The following is a 20,407-nucleotide window of genomic DNA, read 5'->3' as shown; positions in this document are numbered from 1 at the left end:
ACAGGAACCACCAGTTTCTAACAGGAACCATCAGTTTCTAACAGGAACCACCAGTTTCTAACAGTTTCTAACAGGAACCATCAGTTTCTAACAGGAACCACTAGTTTCTAACAGTTTCTAACAGGAACCACCAGTTTCTAAAAGTTTCTAACAGGAACCACTAGTTTCTAACAGTTTCTAACAGGAACCACCAGTTTCTAACAGGAACCACCAGTTTCTAACAGTTTCTAACAGGAACCATCAGTTTCTAACAGGAACCACCAGTTTCTAACAGTTTCTAACAGGAACCATCAGTTTCTATTAGTTTCTAACAGGAACCATCAGTTTCTAACAGTTTCTAACAGGAACCATCAGTTTCTAACAGGAACCACCAGTTTCTAACAGTTTCTAACAGGAACCATCAGTTTCTAACAGGAACCACCAGTTTCTAACAGTTTCTAACAGGAACCATCAGTTTCTAACAGGAACCACCAGTTTCTAAAAGTTTCTAACAGGAACCACTAGTTTCTAACAGTTTCTAACAGGAACCACCAGTTTCTAACAGTTTCTAACAGGAACCATCAGTTTCTATTAGTTTCTAACAGGAACCATCAGTTTCTAACAGTTTCTAACAGGAACCATCAGTTTCAAACAGGAACCACCAGTTTCTAACAGTTTCTAACAGGAACCATCAGTTTCTAACAGGAACCACCAGTTTCTAACAGTTTCTAACAGGAACCATCAGTTTCTAACAGGAACCACCAGTTTCTAACAGTTTCTAACAGGAACCATCAGTTTCTAACAGGAACCACCAGTTTCTAACAGTTTCTAACAGGAACCACCAGTTTCTAAAAGTTTCTAACAGGAACCATCAGTTTCTAACAGGAACCACCAGTTTCTAACAGTTTCTAACAGGAACCACCAGTTTCTAACAGTTTCTAACAGGAACCATCAGTTTCTATTAGTTTCTAACAGGAACCATCAGTTTCTAACAGGAACCACCAGTTTCTAACAGTTTCTAACAGGAACCATCAGTTTCTATTAGTTTCTAACAGGAACCACTAGTTTCTAACAGTTTCTAACAGGAACCATCAGTTTCTAACAGGAACCACCAGTTTCTAACAGTTTCTAACAGGAACCATCAGTTTCTAACAGGAACCACCAGTTTCTAACAGGAACCATCAGTTTCTAACAGTTTCTAACAGGAACCATCAGTTTCTATTAGTTTCTAACAGGAACCATCAGTTTCTAACAGGAACCACCAGTTTCTAAAAGTTTCTACAAGGAAACATCAGTTTCTAACAGGAACCATCAGTTTCTAACAGGAACCACCAGTTTCTAACAGTTTCTAACAGGAACCATCAGTTTCTAACAGGAACCACCAGTTTCTAACAGGAACCATCAGTTTCTAACAGGAACCACCAGTTTCTAACAGTTTCTAACAGGAACCATCAGTTTCTATTAGTTTCTAACAGGAACCATCAGTTTCTAACAGGAACCATCAGTTTCTAACAGGAACCACCAGTTTCTAACAGTTTCTAACAGGAACCATCAGTTTCTAACAGGAACCACCAGTTTCTAACAGTTTCTAACAGGAACCACCAGTTTCTAAACGTTTCTAACAGGAACCATCAGTTTCTAACAGGAACCATCAGTTTCTAACAGGAACCACCAGTTTCTAACAGTTTCTAACAGGAACCATCAGTTTCTATTAGTTTCTAACAGGAACCATCAGTTTCTAACAGGAACCATCAGTTTCTAACAGGAACCACCAGTTTCTAAAAGTTTCTAACAGGAACCATCAGTTTCTAACAGGAACCACCAGTTTGTAAAAGTTTCTAACAGTAACCATCAGTTTCTAACAGGAACCACCAGTTTCTAAAAGTTTCTAACAGGAACCATCAGTTTCTAACAGGAACCATCAGTTTCTAACAGGAACCATCAGTTTCTAACAGTTTCTAACAGGAACCATCAGTTTCTAACAGGAACCACCAGTTTCTAACAGTTTCTAACAGGAACCATCAGTTTCTATCAGTTTCTAACAGGAACCATCAGTTTCTAACAGGAACCACCAGTTTCTAACAGTTTCTAACAGGAACCATCAGTTTCTATCAGTTTCTAACAGGAACCATCAGTTTCTAACAGGAACCACCAGTTTCTAACAGTTTCTAACAGGAACCATCAGTTTCTATCAGTTTCTAACAGGAACCATCAGTTTCTAACAGGAACCACCAGTTTCTAACAGGAACCATCAGTTTCTAACAGGAACCATCAGTTTCTAACAGGAACCACCAGTTTCTAAAAGTTTCTAACAGGAACCATCAGTTTCTAACAGGAACCACCAGTTTCTAAAAGTTTCTAACAGGAACCATCAGTTTCTAACAGGAACCACCAGTTTGTAAAAGTTTCTAACAGTAACCATCAGTTTCTAACAGGAACCACCAGTTTCTAACAGTTTCTAACAGGAACCATCAGTTTCTAACAGGAACCATCAGTTTCTAACAGGAACCACCAGTTTCTAAAAGTTTCTAACAGTAACCATCAGTTTCTAACAGGAACCACCAGTTTCTAAAAGTTTCTAACAGGAACCATCAGTTTCTAACAGGAACCACCAGTTTCTAAAAGTTTCTAACAGGAACCATCAGTTTCTAACAGGAACCATCAGTTTCTAACAGGAACCACCAGTTTCTAAAAGTTTCTAACAGGAACCATCAGTTTCTAACAGTTTCTAACAGGAACCATCAGTTTCTAACAGGAACCACCAGTTTCTAACAGTTTCTAACAGGAACCATCAGTTTCTATCAGTTTCTAACAGGAACCATCAGTTTCTAACAGGAACCACCAGTTTCTAACAGTTTCTAACATTAACCATCAGTTTCTAACAGGAACCACCAGTTTCTAACAGGAACCACCAGTTTGTAAAAGTTTCTAACAGGAACCATCAGTTTCTAACAGGAACCACCAGTTTCTAACAGGAACCACCAGTTTCTAACAGGAACCATCAGTTTCTAACAGGAACCACCAGTTTCTAACAGTTTCTAACAGGAACCATCAGTTTCTAACAGGAACCACTAGTTTCTAACAGTTTCTAACAGGAACCACCAGTTTCTAAAAGTTTCTAACAGGAACCACTAGTTTCTAACAGTTTCTAACAGGAACCACCAGTTTCTAACAGGAACCACCAGTTTCTAACAGGAACCACCAGTTTCTAACAGTTTCTAACAGGAACCACCAGTTTCTAACAGTTTCTAACAGGAACCATCAGTTTCTATTAGTTTCTAACAGGAACCATCAGTTTCTAACAGTTTCTAACAGGAACCATCAGTTTCTAACAGGAACCACCAGTTTCTAACAGTTTCTAACAGGAACCATCAGTTTCTAACAGGAACCACCAGTTTCTAACAGGAACCACCAGTTTCTAACAGGAACCACCAGTTTCTAACAGGAACCATCAGTTTCTAACAGGAACCACCAGTTTCTAACAGGAACCACCAGTTTCTAACAGGAACCACCAGTTTCTAACAGGAACCATCAGTTTCTAACAGGAACCACCAGTTTCTAACAGTTTCTAACAGGAACCATCAGTTTCTAACAGGAACCACTAGTTTCTAACAGTTTCTAACAGGAACCACCAGTTTCTAAAAGTTTCTAACAGGAACCACTAGTTTCTAACAGTTTCTAACAGGAACCACCAGTTTCTAACAGGAACCACCAGTTTCTAACAGTTTCTAACAGGAACCATCAGTTTCTAACAGGAACCACCAGTTTCTAACAGTTTCTAACAGGAACCATCAGTTTCTATTAGTTTCTAACAGGAACCATCAGTTTCTAACAGTTTCTAACAGGAACCATCAGTTTCTAACAGGAACCACCAGTTTCTAACAGTTTCTAACAGGAACCATCAGTTTCTAACAGGAACCACCAGTTTCTAACAGTTTCTAACAGGAACCATCAGTTTCTAACAGGAACCACCAGTTTCTAAAAGTTTCTAACAGGAACCACTAGTTTCTAACAGTTTCTAACAGGAACCATCAGTTTCTATTAGTTTCTAACAGGAACCATCAGTTTCTAACAGTTTCTAACAGGAACCATCAGTTTCAAACAGGAACCACCAGTTTCTAACAGTTTCTAACAGGAACCATCAGTTTCTAACAGGAACCACCAGTTTCTAACAGTTTCTAACAGGAACCATCAGTTTCTAACAGGAACCACCAGTTTCTAACAGTTTCTAACAGGAACCATCAGTTTCTAACAGGAACCACCAGTTTCTAACAGTTTCTAACAGGAACCACCAGTTTCTAAAAGTTTCTAACAGGAACCATCAGTTTCTAACAGGAACCACCAGTTTCTAACAGTTTCTAACAGGAACCACCAGTTTCTAACAGTTTCTAACAGGAACCATCAGTTTCTATTAGTTTCTAACAGGAACCATCAGTTTCTAACAGGAACCACCAGTTTCTAACAGTTTCTAACAGGAACCATCAGTTTCTATTAGTTTCTAACAGGAACCACTAGTTTCTAACAGTTTCTAACAGGAACCATCAGTTTCTAACAGGAACCACCAGTTTCTAACAGTTTCTAACAGGAACCATCAGTTTCTAACAGGAACCACCAGTTTCTAACAGGAACCATCAGTTTCTAACAGTTTCTAACAGGAACCATCAGTTTCTATTAGTTTCTAACAGGAACCATCAGTTTCTAACAGGAACCACCAGTTTCTAAAAGTTTCTACAAGGAAACATCAGTTTCTAACAGGAACCATCAGTTTCTAACAGGAACCACCAGTTTCTAACAGTTTCTAACAGGAACCATCAGTTTCTAACAGGAACCACCAGTTTCTAACAGGAACCATCAGTTTCTAACAGGAACCACCAGTTTCTAACAGTTTCTAACAGGAACCATCAGTTTCTATTAGTTTCTAACAGGAACCATCAGTTTCTAACAGGAACCATCAGTTTCTAACAGGAACCACCAGTTTCTAACAGTTTCTAACAGGAACCATCAGTTTCTAACAGGAACCACCAGTTTCTAACAGTTTCTAACAGGAACCACCAGTTTCTAAACGTTTCTAACAGGAACCATCAGTTTCTAACAGGAACCATCAGTTTCTAACAGGAACCACCAGTTTCTAACAGTTTCTAACAGGAACCATCAGTTTCTATTAGTTTCTAACAGGAACCATCAGTTTCTAACAGGAACCATCAGTTTCTAACAGGAACCACCAGTTTCTAAAAGTTTCTAACAGGAACCATCAGTTTCTAACAGGAACCACCAGTTTGTAAAAGTTTCTAACAGTAACCATCAGTTTCTAACAGGAACCACCAGTTTCTAAAAGTTTCTAACAGGAACCATCAGTTTCTAACAGGAACCATCAGTTTCTAACAGGAACCATCAGTTTCTAACAGTTTCTAACAGGAACCATCAGTTTCTAACAGGAACCACCAGTTTCTAACAGTTTCTAACAGGAACCATCAGTTTCTATCAGTTTCTAACAGGAACCATCAGTTTCTAACAGGAACCACCAGTTTCTAACAGTTTCTAACAGGAACCATCAGTTTCTATCAGTTTCTAACAGGAACCATCAGTTTCTAACAGGAACCACCAGTTTCTAACAGTTTCTAACAGGAACCATCAGTTTCTATCAGTTTCTAACAGGAACCATCAGTTTCTAACAGGAACCACCAGTTTCTAACAGGAACCATCAGTTTCTAACAGGAACCATCAGTTTCTAACAGGAACCACCAGTTTCTAAAAGTTTCTAACAGGAACCATCAGTTTCTAACAGGAACCACCAGTTTCTAAAAGTTTCTAACAGGAACCATCAGTTTCTAACAGGAACCACCAGTTTGTAAAAGTTTCTAACAGTAACCATCAGTTTCTAACAGGAACCACCAGTTTCTAACAGTTTCTAACAGGAACCATCAGTTTCTAACAGGAACCATCAGTTTCTAACAGGAACCACCAGTTTCTAAAAGTTTCTAACAGTAACCATCAGTTTCTAACAGGAACCATCAGTTTCTAACAGGAACCATCAGTTTCTAACAGGAACCACCAGTTTCTAAAAGTTTCTAACAGGAACCATCAGTTTCTAACAGGAACCATCAGTTTCTAACAGGAACCACCAGTTTCTAAAAGTTTCTAACAGGAACCATCAGTTTCTAACAGTTTCTAACAGGAACCATCAGTTTCTAACAGGAACCACCAGTTTCTAACAGTTTCTAACAGGAACCATCAGTTTCTATCAGTTTCTAACAGGAACCATCAGTTTCTAACAGGAACCACCAGTTTCTAACAGTTTCTAACATTAACCATCAGTTTCTAACAGGAACCACCAGTTTCTATCAGTTTCTAACAGGAACCATCAGTTTCTATCAGTTTCTAACAGGAACCATCAGTTTCTATCAGTTTCTAACAGGAACCATCAGTTTCTAACAGGAACCACCAGTTTCTAACAGTTTCTAACAGGAACCATCAGTTTCTATCAGTTTCTAACAGGAACCATCAGTTTCTATCAGTTTCTAACAGGAACCATCAGTTTCTAACAGGAACCACCAGTTTCTAACAGTTTCTAACAGGAACCATCAGTTTCTAACAGGAACCACCAGTTTCTAACAGGAACCATCAGTTTCTAACAGGAACCATCAGTTTCTAACAGGAACCACCAGTCTCTAACAGGAACCACCAGTTTCTAACAGGAACCATCAGTTTCTAACAGGAACCATCAGTTTCTAACAGGAACCATCAGTCTCTAACAGGAACCATCAGCAGCTGGTTCAGAAGATGAAAGAAGAAGAAGAGTCCCGCAGCTCTGCTCCTTCAAACATGTGGTTTGGTTCAGAGGAGCTCTGTAGTGCATTTCCACTAGAGCAGCAGCAGGGGGCAGACTTTACAATGTGGGGATTTAAGAAGAGACCAGGTGTTGTTACGTTAAGGTGAACCTGTGGTTCACTATCTTTTCTACCTTGATATATCTAGTTCACTAGGATTACAATGGTTCCTGTGAGGGTTGTTATGGTTCCTGAGAGGGTTGTTATGGTTCCTGAGAGGATTGTTATGGTTCCTGAGAGGGTTGTTAGGGTTCCTGTGAGGGTTGTTATGGTTCCTGTGAGGGTTGTTATGGTTCCTGTGAGGGTTGTTAGGGTTCCTGAGAGGGTTTTTATGGTTCCTGAGAGGGTTGTCATGGTTCCTGAGAGGATTGTTATGGTTCCTGTGAGGGTTGTTATGGTTCCTGAGAGGGTTGTCATGGTTCCTGAGAGGATTGTTATGGTTCCTGTGAGGGTTGTTATGGTTCCTGAGAGGGTTGTTAGGGTTCCTGAGAGGGTTGTTATGGTTCCTGAGAGGGTTGTTATGGTTCCTGTGAGGGTTGTTAGGGTTCCTGTGAGGGTTGTTATGGTTCCTGAGAGGGTTGTTATGGTTCCTGTGAGGGTTGTTAGGGTTCCTGTGAGGGTTGTTAGGGTTCCTGAGAGGGTTTTTATGGTTCCTGTGAGGGTTGTTATGGTTCCTGAGAGGGTTGTCATGGTTCCTGAGAGGGTTGTTATGGTTCCTGAGAGGGTTTTTATGGTTCCTGAGAGGGTTGTTATGGTTCCTGAGAGGGTTTTTATGGTTCCTGAGAGGGTTGTCATGGTTCCTGAGAGGGTTGTTATGGTTCCTGAGAGGGTTTTTATGGTTCCTGTGAGGGTTGTTATGGTTCCTGAGAGGGTTGTTAGGGTTCCTGAGAGGGTTGTTATGGTTCCTGTGAGGGTTGTTAGGGTTCCTGAGAGGGTTTTTATGGTTCCTGAGAGGGTTGTCATGGTTCCTGAGAGGGTTGTTATGGTTCCTGAGAGGGTTTTTATGGTTCCTGAGAGGGTTGTTATGGTTCCTGTGAGGGTTGTTAGGGTTCCCGAGAGGGTTGTTATGGTTCCTGAGAGGGTTGTTATGGTTCCTGAGAGGGTTTTTATGGTTCCTGTGAGGGTTTTTATGGTTCCTGTGAGGGTTGTTAGGGTTCCTGTGAGGGTTTTTATGGTTCCTGTGAGGGTTTTTATGGTTCCTGTGAGGGTTGTTAGGGTTCCTGTGAGGGTTTTTATGGTTCCTGTGAGGGTTTTTATGGTTCCTGTGAGGGTTGTTAGGGTTCCTGAGAGGGTTGTTATGGTTCCTGTGAGGGTTGATATGGTTCCTGAGAGGGTTGTTATGGTTCCTGAGAGGGTTGTTATGGTTCCTGTGAGGGTTTTTATGGTTCCTGTGAGGGTTTTTATGGTTCCTGTGAGGGTTGTTAGGGTTCCTGAGAGGGTTTTTATGGTTCCTGAGAGGGTTTTTATGGTTCCTGTGAGGGTTGTTATGGTTCCTGAGAGGGTTGTTATGGTTCCTGAGAGGATTGTTATGGTTCCTGTGAGGGTTGTTATGGTTCCTGAGAGGGTTGTTAGGGTTCCTGAGAGGGTTGTTATGGTTCCTGTGAGGGTTGTTAGGGTTCCTGAGAGGGTTTTTATGGTTCCTGAGAGGGTTGTTATGGTTCCTGAGAGGGTTTTTATGGTTCCTGAGAGGGTTGTTATGGTTCCTGAGAGGGTTGTTATGGTTCCTGTGAGGGTTGTTAGGGTTCCCGAGAGGGTTGTTATGGTTCCTGAGAGGGTTGTTAGGGTTCCTGTGAGGGTTTTTATGGTTCCTGTGAGGGTTGTTAGGGTTCCTGTGAGGGTTTTTATGGTTCCTGTGAGGGTTTTTATGGTTCCTGTGAGGGTTGTTAGGGTTCCTGTGAGGGTTTTTATGGTTCCTGTGAGGGTTTTTATGGTTCCTGTGAGGGTTGTTAGGGTTCCTGAGAGGGTTGTTATGGTTCCTGTGAGGGTTGATATGGTTCCTGAGAGGGTTGTTATGATTCCTGAGAGGGTTGTTATGGTTCCTGTGAGGGTTTTTATGGTTCCTGTGAGGGTTTTTATGGTTCCTGTGAGGGTTGTTAGGGTTCCTGAGAGGGTTTTTATGGTTCCTGTGAGGGTTTTTATGGTTCCTGTGAGGGTTGTTAGGGTTCCTGAGAGGGTTGATATGGTTCCTGAGAGGGTTGTTATGGTTCCTGAGAGGGTTTTTATGGTTCCTGTGAGGGTTGATATGGTTCCTGAGAGGGTTGTTAGGGTTCCTGAGAGGGTTGATATGGTTCCTGAGAGGGTTGTTATGGTTCCTGTGAGGGTTTTTATGGTTCCTGTGAAGCAGACATAACACTTTATTACCTCAACAGAGAATACGTGGGGAAGTTTAAAGCAGAATGTAAAACGGGACAAAGAAGAAGACAAATGAATGTTTAACAAGAAAAGTAAAGTCACTCAGGTTTAGATGTGAAGGATGTAAAGACAACTGTAATAACACGTTTATAACATCTCTAACGTCTAACATCTAACAGACCCTCACTGTCATGCAGCGAGGCCCGGTCTGGTTCTGGCAGGTAGAGTCCGTCCTCGGCCTCCAGGTGGTGCCCTGGAGCTCCGGGTGACGTGTCCATGGCTCCACCCTGAGTCTCTCCTGTGAGACAAACACAAGGGTCAAGAGGCTCCACCAGCTCAGCACAGGTTCTGCTCGGCTCGGCTCGGGTTCGGGATCTGTTGGGTTCAGGTCCACATCACCCCCCAGGATGGGAGGGTCAGATTAAGCTGCTGACTCCTCAGGATGGTCGCTTTGATCTTTTATCAGCTCAGTTTGAAACGTTTCAGCAAAACTTTTCCAAAGTGAAGATTAAAGGTTGAAGAGGCGCCGTACCTGCAGTTCTCCATGCAAAGGACTTCTCAGAGGAGCTTCAGATGCAGGGAGGAAGAGGAGGAGATGAAGGAGAGATGAAGAGATGAGGAGGAGGAGATGAAGGAGACAGAAGAGATGAAGACACATCAGAGTTTACAGCCTCAGCAGAAAGAGCAGCAGTGAAATAGGATCAAAGACAACCAGAGACCAAGATCACATTCAAGGGGAAGTTCAAATCCCAAACGATGGGCTTTACTGAAGGGTCTGCTAATCTGAGCCTGATCTTTAATCTGAGTCTGATCTTTAATCTGAGCCTGATCTTTAATCTGAGCCTGATCTTTAATCTGAGCCTGATCTTTAATCTGAGCCTGATCTTTAATCTGAGTCTGATCTTTAATCTGAGCCCGATCTTTAATCTGAGTGTGATCTTTAATCTGAGTCTGATCTGAGCCTGATCTTTAATCTGAGTCTGATCTTTAATCTGAGCCTGATCTTTAATCTGAGCCTGATCTTTAATATGAATCTGATCTTTAATCTGAGTCTGATCTTTAATATGAGTCTGATCTTTAATCTGAGCCTGATCTTTAATCTGAGTGTGATCTTTTGTAAATCTTATAAACATTACAGAGACATCATGATGGTACGTTACAGAGACGTCATGATGGTACGTTACAGAGACGTCATGATGGTACGTTACAGAGACGTCATGATGGTACGTTACAGAGACGTCATGGTACGTTACAGAGACGTCATGATGGTACGTTACAGAGACGTCATGGTACGTTACAGAGACGTCATGATGGTACGTTACAGAGACGTCATGGTACGTTACAGAGACGTCATGATGGTACGTTACAGAGACGTCATGATACGTTACAGAGACGTCATGATGGTACGTTACAGAGACGTCATGATGCGTTACAGAGACGTCATGATGGTACGTTACAGAGACGTCATGGTACGTTACAGAGACGTCATGATGGTACGTTACAGAGACGTCATGATGGTACGTTACAGAGACGTCATGATACGTTACAGAGACGTCATGATGGTACGTTACAGAGACGTCATGATGCGTTACAGAGACGTCATGATGGTACGTTACAGAGACGTCATGATGGTACGTTACAGAGACGTCATGATGATACGTTACAGAGACGTCATGATGGTACGTTACAGAGACGTCATGGTACGTTACAGAGACGTCATGATACGTTACAGAGACGTCATGATACGTTACAGAGACGTCATGATGGTACGTTACAGAGACGTCATGGTACGTTACAGAGACGTCATGATGGTACGTTACAGAGACGTCATGGTACGTTACAGAGACGTCATGATGGTACGTTACAGAGACGTCATGGTACGTTACAGAGACGTCATGATGGTACGTTACAGAGACGTCATGGTACGTTACAGAGACGTCATGATGTTACGTTACAGAGACGTCATGGTACGTTACAGAGACGTCATGATGGTACGTTACAGAGACGTCATGATGGTACGTTACAGAGACGTCATGATGGTACGTTACAGAGACGTCATGATGGTACGTTACAGAGACGTCATGATACGTTACAGAGACGTCATGATGGTACGTTACAGAGACGTCATGATGCGTTACAGAGACGTCATGATGGTACGTTACAGAGACGTCATGATGGTACGTTACAGAGACGTCATGATGATACGTTACAGAGACGTCATGATGGTACGTTACAGAGACGTCATGGTACGTTACAGAGACGTCATGATACGTTACAGAGACGTCATGATACGTTACAGAGACGTCATGATGGTACGTTACAGAGACGTCATGGTACGTTACAGAGACGTCATGATGGTACGTTACAGAGACGTCATGGTACGTTACAGAGACGTCATGATGGTACGTTACAGAGACGTCATGGTACGTTACAGAGACGTCATGATGGTACGTTACAGAGACGTCATGGTACGTTACAGAGACGTCATGATGTTACGTTACAGAGACGTCATGGTACGTTACAGAGACGTCATGATGGTACGTTACAGAGACGTCATGATGGTACGTTACAGAGACGTCATGATGTTACGTTACAGAGACGTCATGGTACGTTACAGAGACGTCATGATGGTACGTTACAGAGACGTCATGATGGTACGTTACAGAGACGTCATGATGGTACGTTACAGAGACAGAAGAATCAGGCACCAGCCCTGGATGTCCAAAAAGCTTTCAGTGTGTTGGGCTCTGAACTCTACCTGCTGCTGTCCCCCCCAGGTGACTCTGCTCCCAGCATGCACCTCTCCAGCTGACTGGCCACAATCTGCCGTTCTTCCTCCAGCTCGCGAGTCAGCCGCTCGAACTGCAGCTCCTGGGGAGACATTAGTACTGTGATTATCATCAGCATAACTAACGCAACTTAGAGTGTAAACCAGTTAGAAGGTAGACCAGTTAGAAGGTAGACCAGTTAGAAGATAGACCAGTTAGAAGGTAGACCAGTTAGAAGATAGACCAGTTAGAAGATAGACCAGTTAGGAGGTAAACCAGTTAGAAGGTAAACCAGTTAGAAGATAGACCAGTTAGAAGGTAGACCAGTTAGAAGGTAGACCAGTTAGAAGATAGACCAGTTAGAAGGTAGACCAGTTAGAAGGTAGACCAGTTAGAAGGTAGACCAGTTAGAAGGTAGACCAGTTAGAAGATAGACCAGTTAGAAGGTAGACCAGTTAGAAGATAGACCAGTTAGAAGATAGACCAGTTAGAAGGTAGACCAGTTAGAAGATAGACCAGTTAGAAGGTAGACCAGTTAGAAGGTAGACCAGTTAGAAGGTAAACCAGTTAGAAGATAGACCAGTTAGAAGGTAGACCAGTTAGAAGGTAGACCAGTTAGAAGATAGACCAGTTAGAAGATAGACCAGTTAGAAGATAGACCAGTTAGAAGGTAAACCAGTTAGAAGATAGACCAGTTAGAAGATAGACCAGTTAGAAGATAGACCAGTTAGAAGATAGACCAGTTAGAAGGTAAACCAGTTAGAAGATAGACCAGTTAGAAGATAGACCAGTTAGAAGAGAGACTAGTTAGAAGGCTAGTTATTCATTAGTGACATTGATTAGAACAGATTCACCACAACTACAACCTGAGACTCTGCCAGAGGTCAACTTTTCATCCTGTCACCTCCAGCTTGTCCCTCCCTCCCTCCCTCCCTCCCTCCCTCCCTTCCTCCCTTCCTCCCTCCCTCCCTCTCTCCCTCCCTCCCTCTCTCCCTCCCTTCCTCACTCCCTCACTCCCATCATCCTCCCTCCCTCTCTCCCTCCCTCACTCCCTCCCTCCCTCCCTCCCTCTCTCCCTCCCTCCCTCCCTCCCATCCTCCCATCCTCCCATCCTTCCCTCCCTCTCTCCCTCCCTCCCATCCTCCCATCCCTCTCTCCCTCTCATCCTCCCTCCCTCTCTCCCTCCCTTCCTCACTCCCTCCCTCCCTCCCTCCCTCCCTTCCTCACTCCCTCATTCCCTCCCATCCTCCCATCCTCCCATCCTCCCATCCTTCTTCCCTCCCTCCTTCCCATCCTCCCTCCCTCCCTCCCTCCCATCCTCCCATCCCTCTCTCCCTCCCATCCTCCCTCCCTCCCTCTCATCCTCCCTCCCATCCTCCCTCCCTCCCTCCCATCCTCCCTCTCTCCCTCCCTCCCTCCCATCCTTCTTCCCTCCCTCCCTCCCTTCCTCCCTTCCTCCCTCCCTCCCTTCCTCCCTCCCTCCCTCTCTCCCTCCCTCCCTCCCTCTCTCCCTCCCTTCCTCACTCCCTCACTCCCTCCCTCCCTCCCATCCATCCTCCCTCCCTCTCTCCCTCCCTTCCTCACTCCCTCCCTCCCTCCCTCCCTCCCTCTCTCCCTCCCTCCCTCCCATCCTCCCATCCTCCCATCCTTCTTCCCTCCCTCCCTCCCATTCTCCCTCCCCCCCTCCCATCCCTCTCTCCCATCCTCCCCCCTCCCATCCTCCCTCCCCCCCCCCCCTCCCCTGCAGTTCAGTGAAAGTGGTTTAAACTAATCCTTTAAAGACAATAAAAGACATGACTGGCCGGCAGGTTTTCATGTGTTGCTCTGTTGATAAAAGCTCATTGTATTTGGGTCACGATGGTCATGTGACGCTGGGAGCCTCCACAGAGTCTTGTTGTGACGGTGCAGTGGCTCAGCTCGTTAGCTAACCCTCACCCTCACCCTCACCCTCACCCTCACCCTCACCCTCACCCTACCCCTCACCCTCTAACCCTCACCCTAACCCTCCCCCTCACCCTCACACCCTCTAACCCTCACCCTAACCCTCCCCCTCACCCTCACACCCTCTAACCCTCACCCTAACCCTCACCCTCACCCTCTAACCCTCACCCTACCCCTAACCCTCACCCTCACCCTCACCCTCACCGTAACCCACCCTCACCCTCACCCTCACCCTCACCCTCACCATGCTTTGATTTTTATACACAATGAAGCAACAAGTCTGATTCTGCACTCAAGCAGAATATCTAGATCTTTTTAAACTTCCCAGCCCCAGAATCATATCTTTATAAATGACATCACCATCCCACGGACATGACAAGACAAGACTGGACGAGACCAGACCAGACCAGACGAGATGAGACGGGACGGGACGAGACGAGACGTGGTGGGACGAGACGTGGTGGGACAGGACGCGACGTGACGGGATGGGATGAGACAGGACCAGACGGGGTGGGACAAGACGAGACATGATGGGATCGGAGGAGACAGGATGGGATGAGACAAGACAAGACGTGATGAGACGAGATGGGACGAGACGTGAGGGGACGAGAAGTGATGGGACGAGACAAGAAAAGACGTGATGGACAGGACAAGATGAGACAAACCTGGTGGGACAGGACGAGACATGACGTTACGGAATGAGATGAGACATGATGCGATGAGATGTGATGAGACAGGATGAGATGTGATGGGACAGGACAAGACGAGACGTGATCGGACAAGACGTGATGAGACAGGACGAGATGTGATGGGATGAGACAATACAAGACGGGACGGGACGAGACGTAATGGGGCGAGATGTGATGAGACAGGACGAGACGTGACGGGATGAAACGGGTCGGACAGGACAGGACGAGACGTGATGTGACAGGACAAGACAAGACGAGACGGGCTGAGACAAGACAGGATGAGACATGATGGTACAGAATGAGACGGGATAGGACGAGATGAGACGTGATGGGACGGGATAGGACGAGACGGATGGAGGGATGGAGCACACAGGGCTCGTTGTTCCAGAAGGTTCCAGCTGCAGCGGCCAGGCGCTATCTGGTACCAGCTGGGGCTCTGGACCAATCAGCAGGGAGTATTGGTCCCCTCCAGGAGGAGCTTCCTCCCTCCTATCAAGCCACGCCCCCCACGGCCCTGCGTCTTGTGGCTCATACCGTGTCCAATCGCTGCCGGTAGCGAGGTTTTTATCCACGGCATCTGATACCGTGAAATGTTCGTCCTACTTCTGCTGCCCCGCTCTCGTCTGAAAGAAGCTTTTACTCTGAAAGGCTGAGCAGCAGATTAACAATGCAGGGCCTGTTTAGCCCCGGGGAGAGAATGTCTTTCTCCTACAAACACACAACACCGTACCATCAGTGACATGAAGAGGGAGTCTTCATGTTGGACTGGTCCTGTCCTCACTGATGGTTCTGTCCCTGGTCCTGTCCTCACTGGTGGTTCTGTCCCTGATTTGTCCTCACTGATGGGTATGTCACTGGTCATGTCCTCACTGATGGTTCTGTCCCTGATTTGTCCTCATGGATGGTTCTGTCCCTGGTCCAGCTGCTCTGTTGGCTCGGTGCAGGGACTCAATCCCAGCCTGCTGAGAGCTGACCCAGGATTTGCTGAGTGTGCAGGTTCTTTTCCAGCAGCGCCATGCATCACGTTGGGCCGGTTCCACCCGGGACCTGCAGGGACCTGCAGGGACCTGCAGGGACGGCCCACCAACCACACCGGCGGCTGATTGATGTCTGCACTTGTCCAAACCGATGTCTGTCTCATATTCTGTTCATTTGAAATCCTTTCCAAAACATTGCTGCATCAGGCAGGTCAGACTGGTCCGGTGGGACGGGTTATGAGGCAGTATCATACAGGAGGTGTGGACACTGCTGGGAGGACAGTAAAGGACGGAATAGTTCCATCATGTGGTGAAAGGTGGAGGAGCGTTAATCCACCAGCTGAACTGAGGAATCAGGACCTGCTCATTAACCCTTCAAACTCCATGCCAGGGTTCTTTCTTTAGTCAGAGTTCAGGCTGTCCAGTGGACCTGCTCTGTCCAGTGGACCTGCTCTGTCCAGTGGACCTGCCCGGTCCAGTGGACCTGCTCTGTCCAGTGGACCTGCTCGGTCCAGTGGACCTGCCCGGTCCAGTGGACCTGCTCTGTCCACTCAGTCTTTTTCTCCTGCTTCTGTTCAGAGTGACGTGGAATCAGAGGGACCACACCAAGAGACTGGTCCACTAGAGGAAGACAAACTGTCCAGAGGTCAGACCTGATGTGTGGACAGTGTAGAATCAGAGGGACCACACCAAGAGACTGGTCCACTAGAGGAAGACAAACTGTCCAGAGGTCAGACCTGATGGACGTAGAACCTGCTGCTCTTTGTCTTCACCTCACTCTACTTTGGCTTCATGATTGTTTATACCACAGAAACCTGCAGCACCTCAAAGTGAACCATCATCCTTCTTCTGATTGGATTGGAGCTGCTCATGTGTTCATCATGTGTACGGTCAGAAAGATATATATGTCACAACAGGAAGTCCACAGGAAGTCCACAGGAAGTCAACAGGAAGTCCACAGGAAGTCAACAGGAAGTCCACAGGAAGTCCACAGGAAGTCAACAGGAAGTCAACAGGAAGTCAACAGGAAGTCCACAGGAAGTCCACAGGAAGTCCACAGGAAGTCAACAGGAAGTCCACAGGAAGTCAACAGGAAGTCCACAGGAAGTCCACAGGAAGTCAACAGGAAGTCAACAGGAAGTCAACAGGAAGTCCACAGGAAGTCCACAGGAAGTCCACAGGAAGTCAACAGGAAGTCCACAGGAAGTCCACAGGAAGTCAACAGGAAGTCAACAGGAAGTCCACAGGAAAACCTTCTGCAGCAGCATCACAATGGCTGTGTAGTTTGTATGTGAACACAAAGCAGCAGCCCGTAGCCTGAACATCAGATTAGAATAATCTGCAACTTCACAGAAACTCCTAAAGATTAAAGTCCTGTGTTCTTGGACATCACAGATTCTACAGCAGCAAGGCTCATAGAGCATCTTCCTCCCTCGAACATCAGATCATAGAGCATCTTCCTCTTTTAACATCAGATTATAGAGTGTTTTCCTCCTCTAACATCAGATTACAGAGCATCTTCCTCCTATAACATCGGATTATAGAGCATCTTCCTCTTATAACATCAGATTATAGAGCATCTTCCTTCTCTAACATCAGATTATAGAGCATATTCCTCCTCTAACATCAGATTATAGAGCATCTTCCTCCTCTAACATCAGATTATAGAGCATCTTCCTTCTCTAACATCAGATTATAGAGCATCTTCCTCCTCTAACATCAGATTATAGAGCATCTTCCTTCTCGTTATGTACTGGAGCTGATATTGACAGGAAACTAAGCTCTGAAATAGCACCGTGAAGGTGGAGGTGGTGATGAAGGTGGTGGTGTTGGTGAAGGTGGTGGTGGAGGGGAAGGTGGTGCTGGAGGAGGTGGAGGTGGAGGTGGAGGTGAAGGTAGAGATGTGTCCTACCTGCTCTTTGACAGAGGCCAGCAGGGTGGTGGTGGTGGTGGTGGTGGTGGTAGCGGAGTCCGGTGGCAGACCAGCACCACCCAGTCGGTCTGGGACCAGTATAGGCCCCTCCCCCTCAGGGTCTCCCTCCTCCATCTCCTCCACCTCCTGGTTCTGGTCCACAGCCGGTCCTGAGGTCCTCTCTGGCCCTGCACAAGGACTACAGCTGGTCAGAATCCAGACCATCTGGACCAAGAAGATCCACATTGAGCACAACCAAATCAGTGTCAGGGTCCTGGTTTCCTCCGAGTCCCGTTAAGTCTTACACTGCTCTACCGATCCTCCAAGACCCTACCCATCCTCCAGGACCCTACACATCCTTCAGGACCCCAGGACCCTACCCCTCCTTCAGGACCATACCCCTCCTCCAAGACCCTACCCATCCTCCAGGACCCCAGGACCCTACACATCCTTCAGGACCCCAGGACCCTACACATCCTTCAGGACCCTACCCCTCCTTCAGGACCCTACACATCCTTCAGGACCCCAGGACCCTACCCCTCCTCCAGGACCCTACCCATCCTCCAGGACCCTACACATCCTTCAGGACCCCAGGACCCTACCCCTCCTTCAGGACCATACCCCTCCTCCAAGACCCTACCCATCCTCCAGGACCCCAGGACCCTACACATCCTTCAGGACCCCAGGACCCTACACATCCTTCAGGACCCTACCCCTCCTTCAGGACCCTACACATCCTTCAGGACCCCAGGACCCTACCCCTCCTCCAGGACCCTACCCATCCTCCAGGACCCTACACATCCTTCAGGACCCCAGGACCCTACACATCCTCCAGGACCCTACCCCTCCTCCAGGACCCTACACATCCTTCAGGACCAATTCTGGTTCAGCGTCTCTGTCCCTGTAGACCTTTATATAAACTCACCTCTACACTCACTGGGTGGAGGTTTCATCTATAGACACAGTGGATGGAGGTTCAATAGACTCACTGGGTGGAGGTTTCATCTGTAGACTCACTGGGTGGAGGTTTCATCTGTAGACTCAATGGGTGGAGGTTCTATAGGCTAAGAGGGTGGAGGAGGACCTACAACAACAGTCTGGATAACGACGCTCAATAAGAAGCTTATATTAATCATATAATCTATAATCTGAATCGATCCACTGATCATCTGTCCTCGGTTTCCCTGGAGACCCGGAGTCTTGATCTCCTGCAGGTAGAGACACCCGCTACCCGGTGCACCGGAGAGCAGAAAGCTGCAGGTAGAGACACCCGGTTCCCGGTGCACCGGAGAGCCGCGGGATACCGTCAGTGTGTCCAGACACCGAACCTCCGTCCCGGTACTGATACACATCAACGACCTGCACCCGGACAAGGACGAGGTCACACCGGACCGCAGACCCGGGCAACGGGACCGGACATTGATGATCTGGTCTCGGTGCCGGGTCTCCGGGCGGGCGGGCGGCGGCTGTCAGAGCGACTCACCGGCCAGATGTTGGAAGCAGGCCACAGCTGGATCCGTGCTGCTACGCCTCCATCCCGGTGCTGCAGGAGACCGTGACACTCCTACATGCCCGTCTGACACAGGCGCTTTCCTTCACGTCCTCAGTCTCCCGGTGCTCAATCCGTTTTTCCTTGATTTAATCCGCAGCGGGCTCAATGCACCGTCCACCCTGATCCGTACGGTACCCAGCAACCAGCAACCAGCAACCAGCAACCAGCAACCCGCCCAGCCAGCCGCGGCTACCGATCAGCCGCGTGACGTCACCATGCGGTGATGGATCATTCTCCGATACAGGAATCGATCCGGGAGCTTCAGGAGAGGATCGATGCGGAGCAGGAGCAGCTGCAGCGCGCGTGCGTGTTTCCTCTCGTGCACGAACTGCTGTGGGCCTGAGCCCCGCCCCCTCTCGCCCTGACCCTCCCCCCGCCCCGCCCCCCCAGGAGAATTTAACAGTCGTTTAGAGGCTGATCAGACCTGGAAACACTTGTGATCACAAGGTCCTGCTGGTCCTGGTCCTGCTGGTCCTGGTCCTGCTGGTCTCTCCTCCTGCAGGTTTCAGTGCTCCCTCACTGCATCAGCTGATAGTATTGATCAGCTGATAGTAATGATCAGCTGATGGTAATGATCAGCTGACAGTAATGATTGGCTCTGCAGCCTCAGCAGGTTACAGTCTTAGATTCAGAGGAGCTTTCAAACATGCAGCTGCAGCACTCCGGGACCACATCTAGGTCCAGGTCCAGGTCCAGGTCCAGGTCCAGGACCAGGACCAGGTCCAGGACCAGGACTGACCACCTCTGGTAGAAAAAGAACTGTTGTTTTGTTTTGAGTTCTGCTCAAGTGGCTGACTTTTATTGTGAAATGAAGTCAGTTTAATTTGAAGGAACTGTTGTGGAGCTGCTGCAGAGTCTCCCTCTAATCTAGATTAAAGAGCATCTTCCTCCTCTAACATCAGATTATAGAGCATCTTCCTCCTCGTTATGTACTGGAGCTGATATTGACAGGAAACTAAGCTCTAGTAGAGCTCTAGCTCTAGAAGTATTTTCTTTATAGACGTTGTTATTTGATTCTACTCTAAATACGTAGTAAACATTTAACTCATCATATTTGAGTCTTTCTTGTGAAAAGGCTTGAAAAGCATCATGTGATCTGAGAACAGTTCTGGTGTTGGTACTGAAATGATCCTGATGAAGCTCTGGACCTGGTATATCTATACATATATATCTATATCTATATCTCTATTTCTATATAAACCGTTTTATTCATTCAATATAAACAAAGCATTTGAAGAAGTAACAGAAACTCCCAGCAGTTGTAATTCATACTAAAGGAAATATAAACCATAGTAGCTAAACTGACGTCATAAACATTGAGTTGTGACGAGTCTCAAGTCGTCACATAGAACCAACGACTGTACTGCCAAAAGTACAAGATACTCCAAGTGTTTAGAGCTGTGATGCTGG

General features: G+C 46.4%; 1 protein-coding gene across 1 annotated transcript in view; it reads right to left on the bottom strand.

Moving 5' to 3' along the window:
* Window positions 1-19,327, bottom strand: part of LOC308128428 (plakophilin-4-like) — a 54,391-nt gene extending 35,064 nt beyond the window's left edge. The window contains exons 1-5 of the mRNA XM_080494123.1: window positions 18,929-19,327; window positions 17,446-17,633; window positions 11,917-12,029; window positions 9,691-9,725; window positions 9,340-9,456 (exon numbers count right to left, since the gene is read on the bottom strand). Of these exons, the coding sequence (XP_080350249.1) occupies window positions 9,340-9,456; window positions 9,691-9,725; window positions 11,917-12,029; window positions 17,446-17,580 (400 nt within the window). The 5' untranslated portion in view covers window positions 17,581-17,633; window positions 18,929-19,327. The remainder of the gene's footprint in view (window positions 1-9,339; window positions 9,457-9,690; window positions 9,726-11,916; window positions 12,030-17,445; window positions 17,634-18,928) is intronic.
* Between the last annotated feature and the right edge of the window lie 1,080 nt (window positions 19,328-20,407).

Source organism: Lipophrys pholis (assembly GCF_963383615.2).
Source record: "Lipophrys pholis genome assembly, contig: SCAFFOLD_136, whole genome shotgun sequence".
NCBI classification, from domain to species: Eukaryota; Metazoa; Chordata; class Actinopteri; order Blenniiformes; family Blenniidae; genus Lipophrys; species Lipophrys pholis.
Note: the sequence above shows the minus strand (reverse complement) of the source record. Positions and strands in the feature narration are given on the sequence as shown.